This window comes from Archocentrus centrarchus, chromosome 19, assembly GCF_007364275.1.
Source record: "Archocentrus centrarchus isolate MPI-CPG fArcCen1 chromosome 19, fArcCen1, whole genome shotgun sequence".
In the NCBI taxonomy this organism is placed as follows: domain Eukaryota; kingdom Metazoa; phylum Chordata; class Actinopteri; order Cichliformes; family Cichlidae; genus Archocentrus; species Archocentrus centrarchus.
In genome coordinates this window covers 10,839,320-10,860,667 of record NC_044364.1, presented here as the reverse complement: position 1 = coordinate 10,860,667, position 21,348 = coordinate 10,839,320, and the positions used below count along the sequence as shown (strand labels likewise).

Genomic DNA, 21,348 nt, shown 5'->3' with positions numbered 1-21,348 from the left:
GGGGAGATATTTATTACTTGATTGTATGAGCTGTCAGCTTCAATTTTTTTTGTTTGGCTTTTCTTTTTTTTTCTTCTCAGGGTTTTTTTTTTTTTAATCTTTTATATTTTCTTTTTTCCTGCATTCATTGAGAAGTTATGTCTCTGTAAAGTGAAAATTTGTAAATAAAGTGGAAAAAAGAGAAAAAGAAATTAGTACATAGTTAGAGGTGAGGCTGAGATGGTTTGGACATGCAGAGGAGGGAGAGTGGATATACTGGACAAAGGATGTTGAATGTGGAGCTGCTCGGCAGAAAGAGGACTTCAGAGGAGGTTGGTGTGACAGAGGAGGATGTTAGGGACAGTGTGAGATGGAGGCAGATGATCCACTGTGGAGAAGAAGACGACTTTAAAAAAAATTTCCAATAATCTCTTTAGCTTAGAAAAGCATTTCTATGTAGCCAATATGAATTCTTGTAATACTACAGAATATAAAGAGACCTTATTCAGCCTCAAAGCTGAATTTAGTCAGTTAAATATGTGTAACAAATATCAAAAAACCGTTGGTCTGGTCTTTTTTTTTTTTTTTTAAACAGGCGTCACATTACAAGCCGAGACACAGCTCTGTTTGGAGTGGAGGATGGCTTAGGGTTGGCTGTTATTTGAGGAGTGGTAAACACAAGCTGTCTGAGTAAGACCAGATATACCTGTTGAAATGCCTGCTCTCAGAGACACCTAAGCTCTGCGACCAGCCCCAACATGCACCCGTGTGGCGTTGCTGCAGCTCTCTAAGCACGCATCTGAGGGTGTACGACACAAGGCGTATTAGGTCTACAACATTAATAGCACTAACACAACGGACAATGTTTTATATAAAATATTTACCCTTTTGCAACAGGTTAAACATAGTTAAAGTAAATACAGTATAATGAACATTTGTAAGTATATTTATTGTAAAAAATACTCCAAATGTAGAAAAGATATAGGCTTTTGATTGATACACAACATGCAAACATTTAACAAAGAAGCTGTACAAAAATAACATTTGTACACAACATTTCACCTCATCTTAAATTCTATGTGCCTTCTTGACGATACACATTTTGGCACAACAATCTCTGTTAACATGGAATGTTTCAAGAATTTTAAGATTCTCGTACAAAAACTCAACAAAACAGCATTTCAATGAAGCTTTAACTCATTAAACTATAAACTGTAGACAACAGTTGGTGCTTTGTTTAACTGACACACTGCATTTGCATTCCTAGCCAATTATTAATAGCAGTATATTCTTGGAAGGTATGAATCCGTTCAATCTAAATGTTCCTCTTTCCCGGCACTAAAACATCGGAACACCCCGCAAACAAATGAGAACAGCGTGTAAACATTCAAGAATTACAAAATCATTTTAAACTTTCAAATTTCAAAAATGGTGCAAAAGCATTAAACATATTATACAAACTGGAATAAAATGCTTAATTTTACCATACCTCCTGGTTCTCATTAGAAAATCAGACACTGCTCCTATCTAAAGATTATGGCTTTTAGAAGTATGAGTAAACACATCTTTCTTTCAAAATGGCACCCAAAGTAAAACAGCCAAACAGCACCAGTGCTTAAACAGCATTTTGTACCAGAGACAAAACATGTTGGCAAAAAAAAAAAAAGGCTAAAGATTATGTGAACAGGCTCAATATAACAGTCAATACAAGGCAAAGATATTATTAAGGACACGTAAGCATCACTTTGGTCTCGGAATTCTGCGTGAATAACGATGGCTTTTTGAACATTTAAAGGAGAAAGGTTTCTTTCCAGGCTAATTCCAGTTTCAGCTGAGCAGAACAACCAATGAGTAAACTTAAGGTGGCTGTGACTCCTCTAGAATTTCTGTTTAGGTGAGCCGGATACCCAACACCTGCTCCAGCTCTTGTCTTCTCTGCTGCACCTAAAACAAAGAAGAGGTTAGACTGGATGACAAAAACCACAGACTGTATAAAAAGATGGACCTTCAGCAGACATCTTATTACCTTCTGCAAAATTACTTTACCCTAATTTGGAGGGCTTGCCCTAAACTTTTATCCAAATACTTTTAGTCACCCCCAGGTTAGTAAATATAAGACATATCCCAGCAAAAATATATCTTCAATATTAACAATAGTCATAAAATCTAAACATTTTAAGCATGTGGTAAGAGACAGATATTCTGTGATTATCTTTAACATTTCTACAAATACTTGTTGGTAACCACATCCTAGAAATAACCAAAAAATTTCCATGGTAAACAAATTAGAATAAGTACATACTATACTCTTGTACAAGGGTGTATGCTACATAATGTCTTTCTATTTATATAATCTATAACAATAAGCCAGACATCATGCAAACTTACAAAGTATTCACATCATATTATATTCATGTGTAAAGGAATATTATTACATAATGCACCCTACTACATAATCCTCTGATATCAATGCATTATATCATTATAATCATAAGGGGACCAAGTACAAAACATAATGCAACCATGCTCTTTACATTTGACCAATATATCTGAGCAGTAGGTATGGCTTTAACTGCTCAATGACGAGTCATAGTCTGTACTATTTATGGCCATGAGTCATCCCTGACCAGCATGTTAGACAGTGCTCAGCCAATCAGAAGTTGGCATCACAGGCTAATCAATAAGGCTGCAGACTAGAACTGATGTTAATATGATTAGGCTGGATGGACAGACAGATGGTATGACAACAATTAGTTATTATGAAGGTAAAATTATTTATAGTGACCAAAAAGAAGTTTTGAACAAGGGAGCTCAAATTATATTTCTTTCTGCTGTAGATGTGGGCATTTTAACCTTATGATTTATGGGGAACAAATCACTTCTGGAGCAACTATTTTTGGCACTTGTGCATCGCCTTCTTTTTCCAATAGGGCATTATTCTCTGTGTGTTTACTTACTTTCGAATAAACATATCTGCCCACTGCCTCTGGCACCCAGGGTTCATGGTAGAACTCAGTCCTCCTCTCCTCTTCTGGGTTTCCTGTCACATCTGTCATCAACTGAAAGAACAGAAATTTATCACTGAACACAAGGAACCACAATTTTATGAATACAGAAAAGGGTTTCCATTCCCACTAAATCAGTACTTGTAAAGACTGACTCTGCTGAATTAACTTTAGGAGCACTGACAGTCTGATGGATCAAGCCTGGTTCCTACAGGCCTGCATCTTTACCCAGGTGCTAAAGTCTCTCCAGATGAGGAATGCAGCAAAAACAGCTAACTAGTGTTTTGCTTCCATCTGAATATCGATGCCATGTTTGGACACAGCCCAGCTGAACCAATGGTGCCTTTGTGTGCCATAGCTGCAGGGAAGTATGGCACTGCCCAGCTGTTAATTGTCTATGTAAGCTGGCAACATACTACCACTGCTCACAAAGTAACTGCATTTTAGAGGATATTTTTATTGAATATATTGGGAAAGCTTTGCAAGTTTTAAGAATCAAACAACTGCACAAATGTGAACAAAAGTAAGGGAAGATCACCGTGCTGTTATACTTGTTACACTTGTTGAGACAAGCTTGTAGGAGCATAGGTTTACCTTCAGATCCCTGCACTGAGACTTCAGCCAGTCCTTGATAAATTCCTGTGGATTACTGCTGAAGCTCAGCATGAAATCTCTCTCGGTCTTCAGCTGGTTAATGTACTCGATAGTTTCATGAATCTGCAGTGAATACAAACAGCAGCAGCACATTTTCAACATTAAATATCCCAGCAAATTTTTTTCCCATTGTTATTAACATTTTCCCCAAGAACTCTGGTCATATAACGGTCTTACCTTTATCTCGAGGGCAGCGATTTCTTGCTGGTTGGTTGTAGAGGACAGGAAGCTGTTCATTTGGCTTTTAAGTGGGTCGTCCACTTCCACATCGATGTCATAGCATGCAGTCTTCTTCTGATCTGTCGGGTCCACGCTGCTCAGGGAGGACACAATGACAGGGAAGCATGATTCAACTTTGTAACAGTGAGGAGTGATGCTGAGAGCATGCTTGTAAGAGCACACCAAGAAACAATAAGCCAAATCATAAAGCTAAGGAAACAAAATAAAGAAACAACAACATCCAGTATAAGCCTCGTGTACAGTGTTTTGAGACAAAAAAAAAACCTGTACGCGAACATGATCCATGCTCCCCTACCTAATGACATGATTGATAATAATGGGGTCAGGATGCTGCAGCAGGCCTGCCAGTTTCATGGGAATCTCAGAGAACCTCATGCGTGGACAGGCAAAGATCTGTATGGAAATTAGTTAAAGAACAGAGGAAGTCAGACAACCTAAGGGGGAAAAATAATTGAGGTTTTGCAAAGGGCTGCAATAACAATTCCTCATACAAATCTACAAATCATTAATTTGATGGTATAAACTATAAATGTAAATCATTTAGTTGTGAAATTAAATACATGCAAAATGCCATTTTAAAGCCAAAATACTAGAGCAACACCAGCTAGTATTTTGTCGCCTGGCACCCTGTCAAAGCTTTACCATTACCTGTCTGAAATAGCGGTTGCAATTGATGTACTCCTTCTCATGACTGTCCTGCAGCTTGTTGTTCTTGATATAAAGCCAGAGAGCTTGCATGATGCTGGCCCGTGTCTGTGTGTGTACACCCAGAAGACGAGCCAAGCGTGGATCCAGTTTGTACTGGGGGGGCTGCACAAAGAAAAGCATTGGGACGAGGCATGTGTTGGTTAAAAAACGGTAAACAATACCATACAAAAAAGTAAAACAAACAAACAAAAATAATGCATAAATGATAGCTGAGAAAGTAAGTGGCACCTGGTGGTCAAGCATGAGCAGAAGGGTGCATTTAACATTCACGTCTCCTGGCCTTTTGACCTGGAAACCATCTGTCTCCTGAGTGGTGGGCATTCTGTGCCACTGAAACATGAATAAGCGGGGAAAAGATCACAACAGATTTTTAAATTCGGTCTCATTAAAGCTAAAACTATGTCACTACTGAGCTACGTCACAACAATAATAGCGCAGTGCCAGTTTAAATAAAAGGTTCCCTCACCAGGTTCCTATCACACCACTGCTGGTTTTGTAGGCCCATTTGTGAGTTAGTCTTTTGACCACAATTTTTCAGAATTAGAAAAAAGAAAAAAGAGGCTGGTTTATGTGTGCGATGAGTTCACGTGTAATAAGCCCGCCTACACAGTCAAAAAGGATCGGCTCCAAACTTTTAGTGTTTCCATCTGAGCTCAGCTTCTTGACCACAGCTGAACATGTTCGGGGCTGGTGAACCATTAACAATCTCTGAGGCTTTTGGTGTCAATGTGCCTACAATATTCCAAAAGAAATTTCATCCAAGGTTTATGTCATACCTCTACTAAGTGATTGTCAGGCCCATAGAGCTCCTTATCAAGCTCAATCACCAGGCTTTTGAAGAAAGATGAAAACTTCCTCTTCTGCTTGCCAGGCTGGGAAGATGGAAAACATGAAACAGTGTGAAAACACAGAGCAACAAGACAGCCATGTATTCTTATTGTGCTGTGTCAGTCTGCAGCTGCATTGTTTAGCTCTGACCGCATTGGGGGTGGTGAAGCACAAAACTGTAGACTAGAAAAAGCTGTTTGCACCCTCCCGCCCTCTCCCCAACCCTGTCAGAGTCTGTTTGCTCAACACGACCCCTTTCACTCCTTCCCTCACATCCCTTTTCTGTTGCTCCCATGCAATACTCCTACACATGCCTAAACCCATGAGCCTGAGAAGAAGTTTTAACAGAAAAAAAAACAAAAAAAAAACCCTCCTTCATGTGGCCCCAGATGACACAATGAGTCAAGTTGGAATTGATGGCAGGAGGGGAGGCCAGTCAGCTCATGGTATGCAACGGCCAGTGGTTTCAATTCCGTATTTCAAAAGAGATCCTGAGCCTGTGTGTGTGTGTGTGTGTGTGTGTGTGTGTGTGTGTGTGTGTGTGTGTGTGTGTGTGTGTGTGTGTGTGTGTGTGTGTGTGTAAGCAGTTGTGGGGTGGAATGAGAAAATCTGTAAACACACATCTGGCTGCGTAGTCTGAGCCAGGAACACTGGCCAACTTAAGTTTTCAGAAACACAATAAGAGAGACTGAAATACTTGCAGTCAGACCACACTGGGACAATGGTGAAACAGAGCAAACGCACTCATATGCGCTATTCACTTACTTCCTCCAGGAGTTTGCCTTCGACTCGCAGCTCCCAGGAGGACACCTTCTCCGCCTCCTCACCCTCGGGCTTGCTGGGAGTGTAAGTGTTGGAAATGTAGATCCTGAGCTTGCGCTTTTGCTGTGTAATTCAGAGGTACAAGCAAATTATTCTGGGAATAATTGAATTGCTCAAAACTCACTTGTCAAATGGACTCTCCAACAAAGACAATGTAAATCCAACTCTTCGTTTCAAGCTATTAACTGCGTTTACAACAATTTAATCTTTTTATATTAGTTTGCACTGTTAACACAGGAGACCCATTGCTACCTAACGAAGGATGTGCAGTAAAAAGTCGTTATCATTTTAATTTCACATCAGTCGTACTGTTCACTCTTCTCTATAGCCGTATCATAACTGTATTAATTTACCGCTAATGCAAACCGACTATTTCCTGCTCCTGCAGGCACTTTTATTGTGAAGACCTCTCAGCAAGCTCAGTGTTCTTGCCACTGTTAAAGCTAAAAGTTAAAATTGCAGCAAGAAAACATAGAGGTCAGGTTTCAATGTGGGAACAAACTTTACTGTGTCCTGCTGTTCTGTGGAAACTGCTTACACAGTAACCCAGCAGGAACTCAGATCACAGCTGAGATTGTTTTATTGACTTCTTTTAAAATGAGCATTTGTTTCATTTCACAAAGCCTGAAAACGATTTTAAAGTAGACTTAACTACATGACAATGCACATAAAGAAGAGATACCATAATGGGCTTCTTGATGGCTTCCTGAATCTCCATACGCTTTCGAGCGATGGTCTGGTCCAACTTCCTCTCAAAGGCCAGGAGGTCCATGTAAGCCTGGGACTCTGGGACCAGATCTCGGATCTAGAGAACAGTAGCATGTTGAGTATTGGATGAACATAGACAACTGTGGCAACATTTATATCAATATGATTCGGGGGGGGTTGAGGTTTTCCTACCCTCTGTGGCAGAACCTTGTCGGCCATCTTGCGCCTTTTTGCTCTGAATCACACAGAAAGAAAAGCAAAGAAAATGATTTCCAGAGTCGCACATGGTCTGGTTGGAAAGAACCAGGGTTATTATAGTTAACGAAAACGAACGAAATAACGAAAACTGAAATTGAAAAAACATTGTCGTTAACTGAAATAAATAAAAACTATAATTAAAAGGAAAAAACGGTAACTAATTAAAACTGAATTGTGAGTTTACAAAACTAACTAAAACTAACTGAAATAATCGATAAACTTACTTTCATTTACTTGTTTTTTGGGGGGGGGTTTTAAGCCTTGTGGATTGATATGAAATCATTGTTTCCGCTCTCCGAGTTTAAGCTGGGAGCGCCACAGGACAACTGTGTGAGTGCGCATGTGCGTGCGCTCACCGCGCTGGTCCGCAAAGTAATGGCTGCGGTCTGCCGAGTCCCGTATGGAGGTTCTTTGAGTACAAACACCTGCACACGACCACAAGGTAATTAACACACACAATCCAGCTACACAAGCATAAATGCGGACATGAGGTCGGCAACTTCTGTAGGTTGTGTACAGAGGCCGCAAAGACCCTGCAGGTTTAATTAGCGAGCATCTAACCAAGCTAGCTCCAAAACAGAAGCAGCTTCAGGTGGTGAGAACATCAGGATGCAGCTGGATTTGAGCTTTGACTCCTTCAAAGAGTTTGTTTTTGTTTAACACCACATGTAGGCGTTATTAATCTGCTGCACTGATGCTGAAGTTTATTGTGGAGTTTATTGTAGAATTTATTGAGTTTGGGAGTTCATGTTTTTCTTTGTTTCTCCCTGATTATGCTCATGTGTGTCCTTAATATTACACAAATTTAGCATGTCTTGTGAACAGTTGGTTGTTGACTATATTTCTTTAAACTGTATCTTTTGTCAAGTTTTCATTACACAATAGTCACTTTTGCGCCTTGAATCTTGCACCTGATTAGGTATGAAAATACTAAAACTAATACTGAAACTAACTGAAACTAACTAAAACTAAGCATGAAACCAAAAATAAAAACTAATAAAACGAGCAAAACCACTCTGAAAACTAATTAAAACTAACTGAATTAGAGAAAAAAAAGTAAAAACTAACTAAAACTAAACTATAATGTAAAATCCAAACTATTGTAACCCTGGAAAGAACACATTAACTGCATCTGATTTGTAACAATATCTCAAAGTGGGTCATGCTGCTGTTTCTCAGTGTGTGCCATCATTTTAGCTTTTGCCCTCAGAAGTGTGACTCCAGTCAACCAATTTCACAGGAACTGGCCACACACCAACATGTGATGTAAGATCAAGTAAAAGACCTCTTTCATTTAATCTGATTACTAATTATGGGAAAACTCTGCAATGTGATAATGTAATCTTGGCCAATGCAATATGCTAATTAAGTCCCCCGAAAGAGTGCATCAAGTTTTTACTCACTGACTTCATTAAATTGATTTTGTTCTTTAATTATACACTTCACCTTCACGATGACTAAACCTCATTTCCATGTGATTAAATGAGAATTTAGGATGTGCCCGTAGCACTGTGACTCACTAATCCTTATAGACTGAGATTATGCTAAGATACTGACTTTTTTTTTTTATGAAATTAACCTTAAAACACAAAAGAATCACTGTGGACGAAGCATTACAGCTGGCCACATTTATGAGTGTGGCGTCACGGAACAGTCTGAAGTCAAAAATACCCACTTTAAAAGCAAAGGCCAGTCATGAGATATTGGTATCCTCGTGTCTGTGTGATCTGAGCTGTGCTTTTAACAGTACTGTCACTTCATAAACAGACAGGAGAAAAAGGCCTGAATGAAAAGTGCTGTTGCGATAATGTCAACAAACCACGAGACAAATTTACTGCATTTTTATAACTGGATGACTCCAACTACTTTGCCCTAGAAAATATTAATGGAAAGGTCCCTGGAGTGATCCTGTTTGCTGTACAGCCAGATTCATACGCTCTGTTTTTACACATAAATGTCTTTATTCTAGTGAGCACTTTCCTGGAGTCATTGAAGTCAACAAAATAAACTCTGAATTTGGTTTGGCATCTTTAAAGTGGGCCTATTATACTTGTCCTCATTTTATGTATTATGTACTGTTTATAGTGGTGGACACTCTTTAAACGTGGCCAAAGTGACAACAAGGAAGTAATCCCTGGGAGCTTAAACCTCAGGCTTCTGAAATGTTCCCTTTCAAAAAGCTTTTACTACTTTTTTTCTCTGTATGATGTCAGTAAGAGCAGATATCTCTATTATGGTCATCTCAACCACTAAGCTCTGGCTATGAGCACTTGAACAGCTGCACTGACCTGCTGTTCAAGCCTTCTGTTACAAGGGGCAGCCAATTATAAGAAAGTTGGCTTCAAAGGAGGGGCTAGCAATGGACTGGCACTTATGTAGCACTTCTAGTTTCCTGGTAACGTAGGCCAAACAGCAGAATTGAAGGACCGAGCCAAAGGCAAGTATAAGATACTTGGTATAAGGTACTTTTTGGCTGCTCTGGATGGACACTGACAGTGCCACCCCCTAAATTTTGTCCCCTCTCCTCTCTTACCCTCGTCTGAGGCCTCCCAGCGCCTCTTGCTGTTGTTGGTGATGGTGGTGCTGCTGGTGAAGAAACCGTTTCCTTGAGACATCCATGCTTGGGGGTCCCATGCCTGCCCGCATGGGAATGCTACTGCTACCATAAGAGGGACCAGGCAGCTGACCCCCCATTGACCCCATGGGGCCTCCGACTCTGCTGGGTGGCATCCCGGGGCGCTAGAGAAATGGAGGGAAACTGACTTCACTGAACAATTTCTCCAGATCTCATTTTAAAAAGAGGATAATAGGAATTTGTATTTCATTGCTCCCACAATGTTTTTGGCTGTACCATAAATATTGTTAGTCATAATATCCGCAAATAAAAACGTGACAGAAAATCAATGCATTGTCTGTGCAGATAGGATTATTTAGATTTTAGTTGTGACATTTCATTATGAAGTTTTGCATTTCTGTGAGTATAAAAACTAATATGGCAGTGCAATTTTTAACTCAGGCAACACAATGTACAGTCATGGTAAAAAACTATTTACACCCTGTTTCAGCTATAAAGATTCACATATCTGGACATGATAAAAATAATCAAGACTTTAGCAGGTCTTAAAATGATGGAAATACAACCTCAGATCAACTACAACACATGGCATATTGCACCTTATCATTATTTATTTTAAAAAAAACTAAACCAAAATGGGAAAGAAATGTGTGAAAAGTACACTCTTACTCTTCCATAAGATGGTAAGTAACAATCAAGTGCTGCTATTCAAATACACTTGATTAATTGATCACCAGCTGGTGTAAGCGCCTCTATAAAAGCAGATGTTTTGGCAGCTTGCTGGTCTGGGGCATTCAGGTGTGTTAACACAATCCCAAGGAGGAAAGACATGAGCAATGATCTCAGAGAAACAACGGTTGCTGCCCATCAATCTGGGAAAGGTTATAAGGCCATTATCAATCTATCCGAATCCACCATTCTACAGTGAGAAAGATTATTCTCAAGTGGAAAACATTCAAGACAGTCAGTTGCCAGTCATCCCTGGAATGGATATCCCAGCAAATTCACCACAAGGGTAGACTGCGCAATGCTCAGAGAAACTACAACAAAACCAAAGAGACTCAATAGGCCTCAGTTAGCATGTTGAATAACTGGAATCTGTTCAGTTAAAACAGAAAAACCTTAACTGAAGGGTTGCCAGGGAAAAGCCTCTTCTCTCTAAAAAGAACATGGCAGCATGGATTAGGTTTGCAAAGTTGCATCTGAACAAACCACAAGACTTCTGGAACAATCTGCTTTGGACAGACAAGACCAAAGTGGAGATGTTTGGCCATAACAGCACCAGGTATGGTGAAAACCAAACACAGCATATCAGCACAAACACCTCATCCCATCTGTAAAGCACAGTGGAGGGGGGGTGAGGTGATGATTTGGGCTTGCTTTGCAGCCACAGGACCCAGACACCTTGCAGTCACGGAGTCAACAATAAACTTGAATAACAAAGTATTCTAGAATCAAATGTGAAACCATCTGTCCGACAGTTAAAGCTTAGCCCAAACTGGGTCATGCAGCAGGACAAAGATCCCAAGCACAGCAGCAAATCTATAACAGAATGGCTGGAAAAAAAAAAAAAAGAATCAAGGTGCTGCAATGACCCAGTCAGAGTCCAGACCTCGCCTCGATTGAAATGTTGTGGCAGAACATTAAGAGGGCTGTGCATCAACAAATTCTTGCAAAACCCATTGAAGCCAGCAATGCTGTAATGAAGAGTGCACAATGTTGGGAAGGACTGATAAAGTCATAGAGAAAGCGATTACTTCACTTTGCTGCTGCTAAAAGTGATTCTACCATCTACTGAATCACAGAGTGTGCTGGTGTAAATATGTTCTTTTTTTGTAGCTCACCTGAGGCTGTATATATTTTAAGTACTGACTAGATAATTTTTTATTAGGTCTTGATATATAAAACCTTACTACTGTAAATAATTGTATCAACAATGTGTGTGAATTCTCTTGCTTTGTCCAGGGTGTGAACAAAAGAGCAAATGTCCGAACCCGCATGGCTCTAACTGTCAAAACGAAGACAACTGCAATGATGCATGTTAACTACAAGGCACATGAAGCTGCAGATGGTGGCAGTACTGGCATAATGTATGCAGGCTTGCCTCGGGGCAGATGGTGGTGATAAACTTTTGCTTTCACGCTAACTGACAGGAGGCTAAGGGCAACCACGTGACTCTTTTTCACACTCGCACAAAACGTTAAGTGGTATTAATTTTAATTAAACGTCACACTACTGTTATTAATCATTTTTAACGCCATAACAAAAAGGTTACACTCAACTATGGTATTAATCAATAAATAATTATACCCTCTCCGAAGGCGGAAGTAGTGTCCACACGGTGATATATAAGAATAATGAGCTTTACGTTTATTTAATTATTTTTATTTTAACGCTTGCCTATGATTGTATCCGATTACCTACTTTTATTTAAATACGAATTCAGGGCTCTTAAAACCAGCTAAAGTAACGAAAAGCTTGAAAAGACATCGAGGTGGTTACCCTCACCTTTCCCACAGATTCATTATTTGACACAGAGAAATCAAGCAGAACCAACCTGGGGGTACTGGGGAAACGCTGCTCATGCTTCGGGGATATCCCACCGGAGGCTGTGGCATTCCTGGCATCCTCATGCCCGCGGCATGTCCAACATTCATGGGGCTCATAGTCGGATTCATCGGAGGACCCGTGAAGCCTCCTCTTGATGCCATCTTCTAGATCCACAAGTGGTTAAAAGTGACGGGAACTTCAAACGAAATTCGGTCCGAATAAAAGCGCGGCAGGCTGAAGTCCCAAAACAGGAAGCTAACTACAGTTACTTCTGCTTAGGTCGGTTTCTGGTTTGACAGCAAGCACACTGTCAACAAAAAGCTAGCTAATGTTAGCTCGCTTCCTACCGTTTCAAGTTCCGGGATTTGCTTCTACCTAGTGACTGCTCGTTTTGTGGACACCAACTGGCGGCTGTTGTCATCTCCCACCCCTGGCTATACGACTGAACGTCGCCAGATAAACGATAACTAACAGCTATTAGACTGTGAGGCAAATGAAAACATGATAACGTTTGACTTAAGACAGACGGAGTATCTTAAGCAGACAGACTGTCTACGCTCTGAAGCTAAACCAAGTATTCTCAAGACTACATGCTGCCTTCACAGGATGTCGGAAATTACGGAGTTCCAGATTTTCATTAATAAGTTAACCTCGACGTCAGACTTTTCTTGGCGAGTACATAAATATGTTAGTTTGAATTTGTGTGTGTGTATTCCACTAAAAGTATATATTTTCAGTGGCTTGATTTCAAAGTGTGACATTTATAGAAACTGGTGCTTAATTTTGTAATTGCACCATTTTGTTTCTTGATCAAAACTCGGATTTCTTTTAGTACCATTCAAGAGTAACACTGCCTCCTGCGCATTAGTTTTGGTAAACATTAATATACTGTTCAAAAGTCTCAGGACACCTCTCATTCACTTATATTTTGCAGGGAAAAAGGGAAAATAGGCAATTTACAGAAACATATGCAAACATACATAGCAATGCAGTATATAAGGCAAAAATAGCTTGCATAGTTCTAGGAAGTTTGAAAGTCGATATTTGATATGATCACTTTTAATTCTTCAACAAAACCTGAACTCTCTTGGGCAAGCTTTCTTGTAATTTATTTAAATAATCTTCAGAAAAGTTCTCCAGGCTTCCTGAAAGATGTTCTATTCTGTTCTGTCAAGATGATCCCAGACTGCTTCACCAATTCATGACATATAGTGTCACATTGTGTTAATATCCAGGTACACTTTTACTGCATTACCATTCCTTAAGAAAATACAATTTTATGTTGCATTATCTTTTCATAGATTTAACTAAAGAAATGGGAACAAACTATGCATTTTTTATGACAGGCCGCTAGTAACAAAGTACATAAGGTACAATTTAAAATTGGTTCTTTGCTATATTGTCTGTTATATGTAGAAACACTGGTTTAACCCTTGAGCTTTTCCCTTGCCTTTTTTGTGGATGAATGTTCCACATACATAAGTGTTAAGTGGCTTAATAAACAAACAGAAATCTTTCCACTAAAAATGGTCAGGTAGGAGTGGATTGAAAATGAGTGAGAAAGCAGCCAATGTCCAAAGAAAAACTTTGAAAGCCCTTTGGAAAGCCTAGAGAACTATTGCTCAAGACCACTGTAAAAATGAATAAACGTTTGGCTCATTGGAAGCAAACTATAAAGAAATAAGTGGTGATTTAAGGTTCGCACATTGCTGTGTATTAAGTCCCAACATGAAGGTAAACCAACAGTGTTTTGACCTATGGGCTACATACACGCCTGTATTGCAGGTCAGAGTTTAGTAAGGTTACACAAAGACATTATCAGCTCCTCCTTGGCACAATGAACTCTGAACAAAAAGAAAGAACTGTCTGAACATAGCTGTGTTTACAATCTGTCAACTGTCTAATATGACCTGCAACCACACTAACAAAGGCAACATTTAATGTTACATCCAGTAGGTTAAGCATCATTTGATCAACAGCATCCCCTGTTGGTCAGTTAGTCTCTGTTTCTCTCTACTTAGTTGCTGTTTTATACCATTTCTGTTAATTGTTAAAATGAGTATGAAACCACAGGACAGATAACAAATCATTTATTATGCTAGACAGATGAAACAAACTGAGCCATGATAGCAGCAATTCAACTATTAGAATATTTACACTATCACATCACACACCAAGGACTTAAGTAACCCTTTACAATGTAAACACATGATACAAAGACATATTCGAATGCTAGAAAACAAATCTATCCACCAAAAATGAAACATAAATGAAGAAACCTGCTTTCTGCAGCAAATACCTGCTTCTACATTTAGGGGGTTCATATACTGAACATTTTGAAACAAGTTTCCACAGGTGAACGACAGCGATGCTTGTGTTGTAATTCTGTTTGAGAACTCAGTCTGAGAGTGAAGGTGAAAACAAAAGACAAACCATTAGCAATGATTGTCTTTGACATTATTATTTTTTTTTTTAAAGAATGAGATTTTAAAATGTGAGGTAATATAAGGACATTAATGTCTAATCATTTCTGTATTTTAGGAAAAGGAAAATACTGAATGAAGTACAACATAGTTTACATCTGTGCAGCGAAAATCATATTTGGTGATATTCATCATTTTCAACTGATAATTAACTAAAGAAAAAACAAAAAAACAAACAAGTGTTGGTACAATGATTTTCTGAATAAAAATAAATCTGTCAAGTATAAGGTGGGAGTTCTGGACTGCTTCTGCAGAGCAGCAAACACCACAAAGGTGTAACATCAACGTCCATTCATTTCACAACATGAAGAACCAAAGGTGAAGTGTTGTTGGTCGTCCCGTGAGCGTGCCTCTGTGTGCATGTTCACACACAATGGTAAGAGAATGTGCATTTGCGTTATTGTGAGAATGCCTCGTCTTTCATCAGCATGCGTGGGCTCTCCTGGTTGTCCATACGACGTCTAGGACCCATCATGCCTAGGGGAATAATGGGCAATTTATTTATCCTTCAATCCAAACACACACTGATTTAAATTACTGCTTGTTTCATTATTATTCAGTGTCTCAATTACCAAACTACTATTGATTCTAAGCAAAATCTGAGTATATAGTATGTTTAAACTACAAAAATATGCACTCAGCCACTTTATTTGGTGCTCCTCGTCAACTGCTCATTAATGCAGTTCTCTAATCAGCAGAACTCTGTGCACTTAGGCATGTAGACATGAGACAAGGCGGCTTAATGAAGCTCAAACTGAGCATCAGATTGGGGAAGAAAGGCCATTTAAGTGACTCTGAATGTAACATGGTTGTTGGTGCCAGACAGGCTGGTGTGACTATTTTAGACACTGCTTATCTACTGGGATTTTCCCACAACCATCTCCGGGGTTTACAGAGAAAAAAAAAAAAAAAAAAAAAAAAAATCTAGTGAGCAGCAGTTCTCTGGTTGAAAATGCCTTGTTGATACCGGACAGCAGAGGAGAATGGTAAGACTGTTAAAGAGCTGACAAGAAGGCAAAAGTAACTCAAATAACCACTTCATACAACCAAGGTATACAGAAAAGTATCTCTGAGCACATGTCAAACCTTGAAGGAGATGGGTGGCAGCAGTAAACCACATTGGTTGCCACTTCTGTCAGCTAAGAACAGGAAACTGAGGCTACAATTCACACAGGCTCATCAAAAATGGACAAGAGAAGGTTGGGAATACGTTGCCTGGTCAGATGAGTGACATTTATACGGTAAGGTCAGAATTTGGTGTAAAAGTGAAAGCATGGATCTATCCTGCTTGTATCAATGGTTCAGGTTGCTGGTAGCAGTGGAATGGTGTGTGGAATATTTTCTTGGCACACCCTGGGCCCCTTAGTACCAACTGAGCATTGTTTAAATGCCGCAGCCTACCTGAGTACTGTTGCTGACCATGTCCATCCCTTATGACCACAGTGTACCCATTTTCTGATGACTGCTTCCAGCAGGATAACACATGAAGTCACAAAGCTCACATCATCTCAACCTGGTTACTTTACCATAACAGTGAGTTCACTGTACTCAAATGGCCTCCACAGTCACCAGATCTCAATCCAATACAGCACCTTTGGGATGTGGTGGAACGGGAGGTTCCCATCATGGATGTGCAGCTGAGAAATCTGCAGCACTTGTGTGATGCTGTCAAGTCAATATGGACTGCAATGTTACCAGCATGTTGTTGAATCCAAGCAGATGCTCACAGATAGATATCACAGCTATATGGATGTGACTGACGGTTAGAAGAAGCTAATTTTGGTTGCTCCCTTACTCGTCCAGTGTCACTACAGCAGGTCGCTCCGAATGTTTAAATTGGGAGATTCAGATTTTTCAATAAAATGTAACAGAACTGTGTTGTGTTTTAAGATCTCCTTACAAATGATACAGTCAGTAATCTTAGGGGGTTATTTAACAGAAAAAAATACTGTACTCATAAATTTACATTGATTATAGAGTAATTATGTCTTAAAAACAAAGTGATTAAACTAATAATTAATCCATTACAAATACATAGGAGGGGGCACCGGTTTGTGGAAGCCACCATGTTCCCCCACCATATTTGAATATAGTGGCTGGGAAGGACATCTCTCTTCTGACTAATCGTGTTTTAAGTATGTGGGTAGAGACCGGCCACATACGCAGTACACCAAAGGTAGAAGAGAAGTTGTAGGTGTTTGCCTCCTGTGGACGGACATTTAAATTCATGCCTGCACCTTTAGACTCAAGACATAAATGATCACATCTATTTGTTTTATCATCTGAGAATGGGTGCATTTCACCAAAGAAGTGAAAACACGATGGAAAGAGCCAACACGACCAGCATCTTAATAACATGTCACCCTCTTCCACCTGACCTCAAGCCTCATCACCTGAACTGATGTCCGGGCTCTAACGAATGAAAATATGCACAAACATGCTTATTTATCCCCGATACTGTCGCTATTACTTATTGTCAGCAGATTAGACATGCAACTCTCATCAGCTGTCCAGAGACAGCTGATGAGAGCCGGGCTAACCAACAACAGCAGCTGGTTATAAGCTAACAGTATGCGAACAGCAGCTAACAGCAGTGCTTGCAGACAGAAAGTTCAGCATATCCTCATCAACTCCTCTCAGTATCGCTGTCATCCGTCAGAAGTGAGCTTCACTGACTCACCGACCTATATCGGACTCCTTTCACAAAGTTTTACAGCATCTTCCATAAATAAAGGCGGGCACTTCTCACCTGGCATTGACAGCTGAGGTGAACAGTGGACTGACAGCATACCCAGATAGGGAAAACCTCCAGGGAGGACCCGGATCCGGTCCAAACAGTAGTAGAAACACACATGCCGGCCACAGCCATTATGAGATACAGTCTAGATTTAATGTTTTTGCTCTCTCTTGGCTGACTTAAGATGTTTGTCCTACAGCAGCCACCACAGCTGGATTATGCACTTGAACTGGGAGGGGTAAGAAAACAGACTGCAATCTACTAACGTCGAGCTGTGAAATTTTTACACACTGTAACTTTAAAGTATTTGATTACATACAGACGCCAAGTATGAAAAACAGACGTGCTCAAGCAGGAGTTTGAAAGCTTGTTTTCACTTACTGTTCTTATGCTTGAATGATTTGGATCTTCTTGGCGAGTTTGGATTCTGAGGTGGAAAGACAAAATATTTTATGTCTGAGTGGACAAATGAGTACCACGTGTTTTTATAAACTGAAGAATGCTGGGGATAGTAAAACAGTGATCCCCAACATAATTATTTAATCGAAGTATAAGGCCAGCTAAAAACAAAAGTACCTTATCAGATTTCCTTTTCTTGGCTGTAAAAGAAAGATTTTTTTTTTAGTTTTAAGCCATATTTAACAAATATTTGTCACACTGAAATTTCACACATGTGCAACCTAGGCCTACGAGAATGTCACCTTTCTTTTCTGCCCCATAAGACCAATCGTTATCGTTGACGTCGTCATTATCTTCTTGGTCGCTCTCTGACTTGTTGTTGGCGTTATTACCAGTGACTATTCTGTAAAAGAGGAATGAGCAAAGCATGACACACACACACTGAGTGGGCATTACTCATTGCAAATAACAGTCTGATTATGAAACAAACCTATTCCAAGCTGAAACTGATTTCTGTTTCCGCAGCTAAGTGATTGCAAAAGATTATCATCATTCACTCATTTTTCTTAGGCAGCATAACACCTACAGTATATTTAGTTTATATACAGTACTGTGCTTTTGTACTTTTGTTATAGGAAAATGGGAAATAGGTGCAACGATTAACTGAAACATGCAAACATACATGGAAATGCAGCATATAAAGCAAAAACAGAGCCTGAACAATTCTAATTAGCTTAAAAGTCAATATTATTCTTCGGCACAGCCTGAACTCTCTTAGACTTTCTTGTAATTCTATTAAGTAGTCTTCAGTAATAGTTCTCCAGGCTTCTTGAAGGACATTCAAAGCTCTTCTTTGGATGTTGGCTGCCTTTTGTTCTGGTCTCTGTCATGATGATCCCACACTGCTTCAATAATATTGAGGTCCGGGTTCTGGGAAGGCCAATCTGTGACTGATCGTTTTCCACCGTGTGTTTTTCCACTGAGACCATTTCTGATGAGGCTTCAGAAAACAGTAGAACAGTAGTAGGGCCAGATGACCCTCTCAGGTTCTGTGTCAGATCAGTTCTGGATTTCCTCCTATTTCTTAAGGACATGACTCTCGGATATTGTTCATCTGCTGTAGATAGTTTTTGTTTTTTAAGATCTGCCACTTCTTCTTTTGTCATGCACTTGTCAGGTTTCCTCAAATTTTGTGAGGAAACACTGCACACCACGCCAAGATATGACAATTTTTCCTCTCATAGTTCTTTGGGAATAACCTTGTTGATTAAAAAAAAAATACTATTTTATGTCTGTCAAAATGTGTTATCGTTTGCATTTTTTTAGATTCAACTAAATAAACTTGAAAAAATTATGTGTTTGTTTTTGCAACAGGCTGCTAGTAACAAAGTGTCTAAAGATAAAATTCAGTGGGTTGTTTTTTTTTTGTCTGTTATGTGTAGACATGACACTGGTTCATCCCTTGAGTAGGTGCCTTTTTTTATGTTTGAATGTTTCATTGGTCAGTGTTAAGTGAAGACAACACGAAGACAGCAAAACAAACAAAAACATCTTCTGAAAATAGTCAGGTTCAGGGACTGATCTGAAAATGAGTGAAAAAGCAGACAATGTCCAAAGAAAATTCTTTGAAAGCCCTTCAGAAAGCCTGGACTTTTAAATGAATTAATGTATGAACTATTGCTCAGATCACTTTAAAAAAAAAAATGATGAGAAGTCTGCTCCTTGAAAGCCAGACTCAAAAACACCTTTCTTGGTTTTCAGATTCATAAGAGAATAATGAAGATGTAAAGTCCAACATACTGAAAACATTTGAGACTACACCAGCTTCCACTCAGACTGAGTCTCTAATCAGCTGTGGTGAGGTAACTGTCTGCTTTACTCTCATACCTGCGGTTGGCTATGCGGCTGCTGTTACGTCCCATCCCCAGACATTTCTCCAGGTGTGGAGCAAAGCGTGAGGCAGCGATGCTCCGGCTACAGTTGGGACATACACACTCCTTGTTTTTCCACTGGTTGTACACCTGGCCAAACACATCCAGTCCTGGCTGGTCCACAATTTCTGAAAGTTGAAATTAAGGCAGTTCTTTTATATTTTAATGGCATGATGTTTAAATTGCCTGAATCCATTACTCTCTGGTATATACTGGCTTGACTGAAGAAACAACTCAGCTTTATTTGAAGGAAGGAGAAAAATGAAAAAAAGGAGTCTGTGCTCACCAAAATCCCTCATACTTTCTTGGTCCGTGTCATCCAGGAAAAAATAGCCCTGCTTTACAGCCCGGTGGACCTCAAAGCAAAGACCCAGGCACGCATCCTCCACCAGGTCAGACAGGATGTCCTGCGCTAGGGCCTATCAGGGAAGAGAAAGACCCACAGCGTTGTCTTCTTGTATCAAGTAATTCAGCCATGTGTGTCTGCGCATATAATTTGCATTTCCAAGTCTACCAGAAGCACCATCACACCGTGGTCCTGCTCCACCGTACCTCCAGCTTGCTGTTGTCCAGGCTGGACATTGAAACCTCCTCCATTTTCATTTGCCAGAACTACCAGATGAGCAGACACTGCTGTGGTCATGCTGTAGCGCAGCAAGCATTGGCCAAAACAGGGCTGCAGCGGGAGGGATACACAGTTAGTAACACGGTGTGGCAAACAATGAATGCAAATCAGTCTGTGGCCAACATTTGACGCCCGGGATGAGATGCGTGTACTTACAACTGCACGTTAAACACTGCCAGGGAGTTCCTTCCCACGTTTAAAACCTGCGAATAGTGCAAATCACAATAACTTGGAACAACTAGCACTGAAACAACAACTCAAGAAAACGGCAGACCAACTAAAACATGACGCTACAGTGCTGCTCCGAGCATTATCATCTAATCAAAGCAGCTTAGCCCCAACCTTGCTGAAGAAAACAAAGAGCGTGGCTGTGAATAGGCTGTGCTTGCTGAAGGAATTGAAAATGCCAAGAGGTTATAGGAGAGGCGGTATCGTACCCACGAACCCCTCCTGCTCAACGGCACACACATACTAGCCAAACACGCTAAATGTGTCCACATTAATTAGAAACTCTTAACACGTTTATTTGTGACAGGCTGTTTTTTTTTTTTTTTGTCTTTGCTGCTGAAGAAACATCTGAGTGCAGCGAGGTTCTTCCCCGAACCCCAACACTGCTGCTGCACTGCGGCTGTCCGCCTCTCAACTCCCCGTACAAACACCGAGTGAGAAAGGGTGGGGGAAATAAACGACGCCCGTAACCCGTATAAAGCCCACTGACGAAGAATAAAGCAATCTCAGCCCTGCAAATACTTCTAATTGTGTTATTTACCTGTTTCGGTAGGCACCCATCTTTAACAGCACAGAGATCAGGCAGTAGCAATCGATCGCTACACGAGTTCGCACGAG

At 40.1% G+C, this 21,348-nt stretch overlaps 2 protein-coding genes across 2 annotated transcripts; both read right to left on the bottom strand.

Moving 5' to 3' along the window:
- Positions 1-947: 947 nt before the first annotated feature.
- Positions 948-12,820, bottom strand: LOC115798174 (SWI/SNF-related matrix-associated actin-dependent regulator of chromatin subfamily D member 2-like). The gene is given in 14 exon segments (XM_030754923.1): positions 948-1,923; positions 2,937-3,038; positions 3,579-3,701; positions 3,816-3,951; positions 4,174-4,271; positions 4,527-4,688; positions 4,815-4,916; positions 5,363-5,458; positions 6,180-6,299; positions 6,919-7,041; positions 7,137-7,179; positions 9,736-9,941; positions 12,335-12,349; positions 12,351-12,820. Coding segments are annotated over 14 exon segments (1,518 nt in total). The 5' UTR covers positions 12,489-12,820; the 3' UTR covers positions 948-1,869.
- Positions 12,821-14,402: 1,582 nt separating this feature from the next.
- LOC115798332 (ataxin-7-like protein 3) lies at positions 14,403-21,300 on the bottom strand. Its single transcript, XM_030755151.1, has 9 exons — positions 21,272-21,300; positions 20,659-20,705; positions 20,430-20,553; positions 20,164-20,296; positions 19,834-20,005; positions 18,249-18,349; positions 18,124-18,146; positions 17,929-17,974; positions 14,403-15,287 (listed from the first exon to the last, which is right to left on the bottom strand). Exons 3-9 carry the CDS (start codon positions 20,478-20,480, stop codon positions 15,208-15,210), a joined length of 606 nt encoding a protein of 201 aa, XP_030611011.1. The 5' UTR covers positions 20,481-20,553; positions 20,659-20,705; positions 21,272-21,300; the 3' UTR covers positions 14,403-15,207.
- Between the last annotated feature and the right edge of the window lie 48 nt (positions 21,301-21,348).

What these genes read in the sequence shown, in the direction of transcription:
- LOC115798332 (XM_030755151.1), bottom strand. Translation starts at nt 20,480, where the DNA reads ATGAAAATGGAGGAGGTTTCAATGTCCAGCCTGGACAACAGCAAGCTG. An exon ending in AGAAAGTATGAGGGATTTTG is followed by an intron (nt 20,006 to 20,163) that starts GTGAGCACAGAC and finishes TTCAACTTTCAG; the next exon opens with AAATTGTGGACCAGCCAGGA. An exon ending in TTATGGGGCAGAAAAGAAAG is followed by an intron (nt 18,147 to 18,248) that starts GTGACATTCTCG and finishes TTTCTTTTACAG; the next exon opens with CCAAGAAAAGGAAATCTGAT.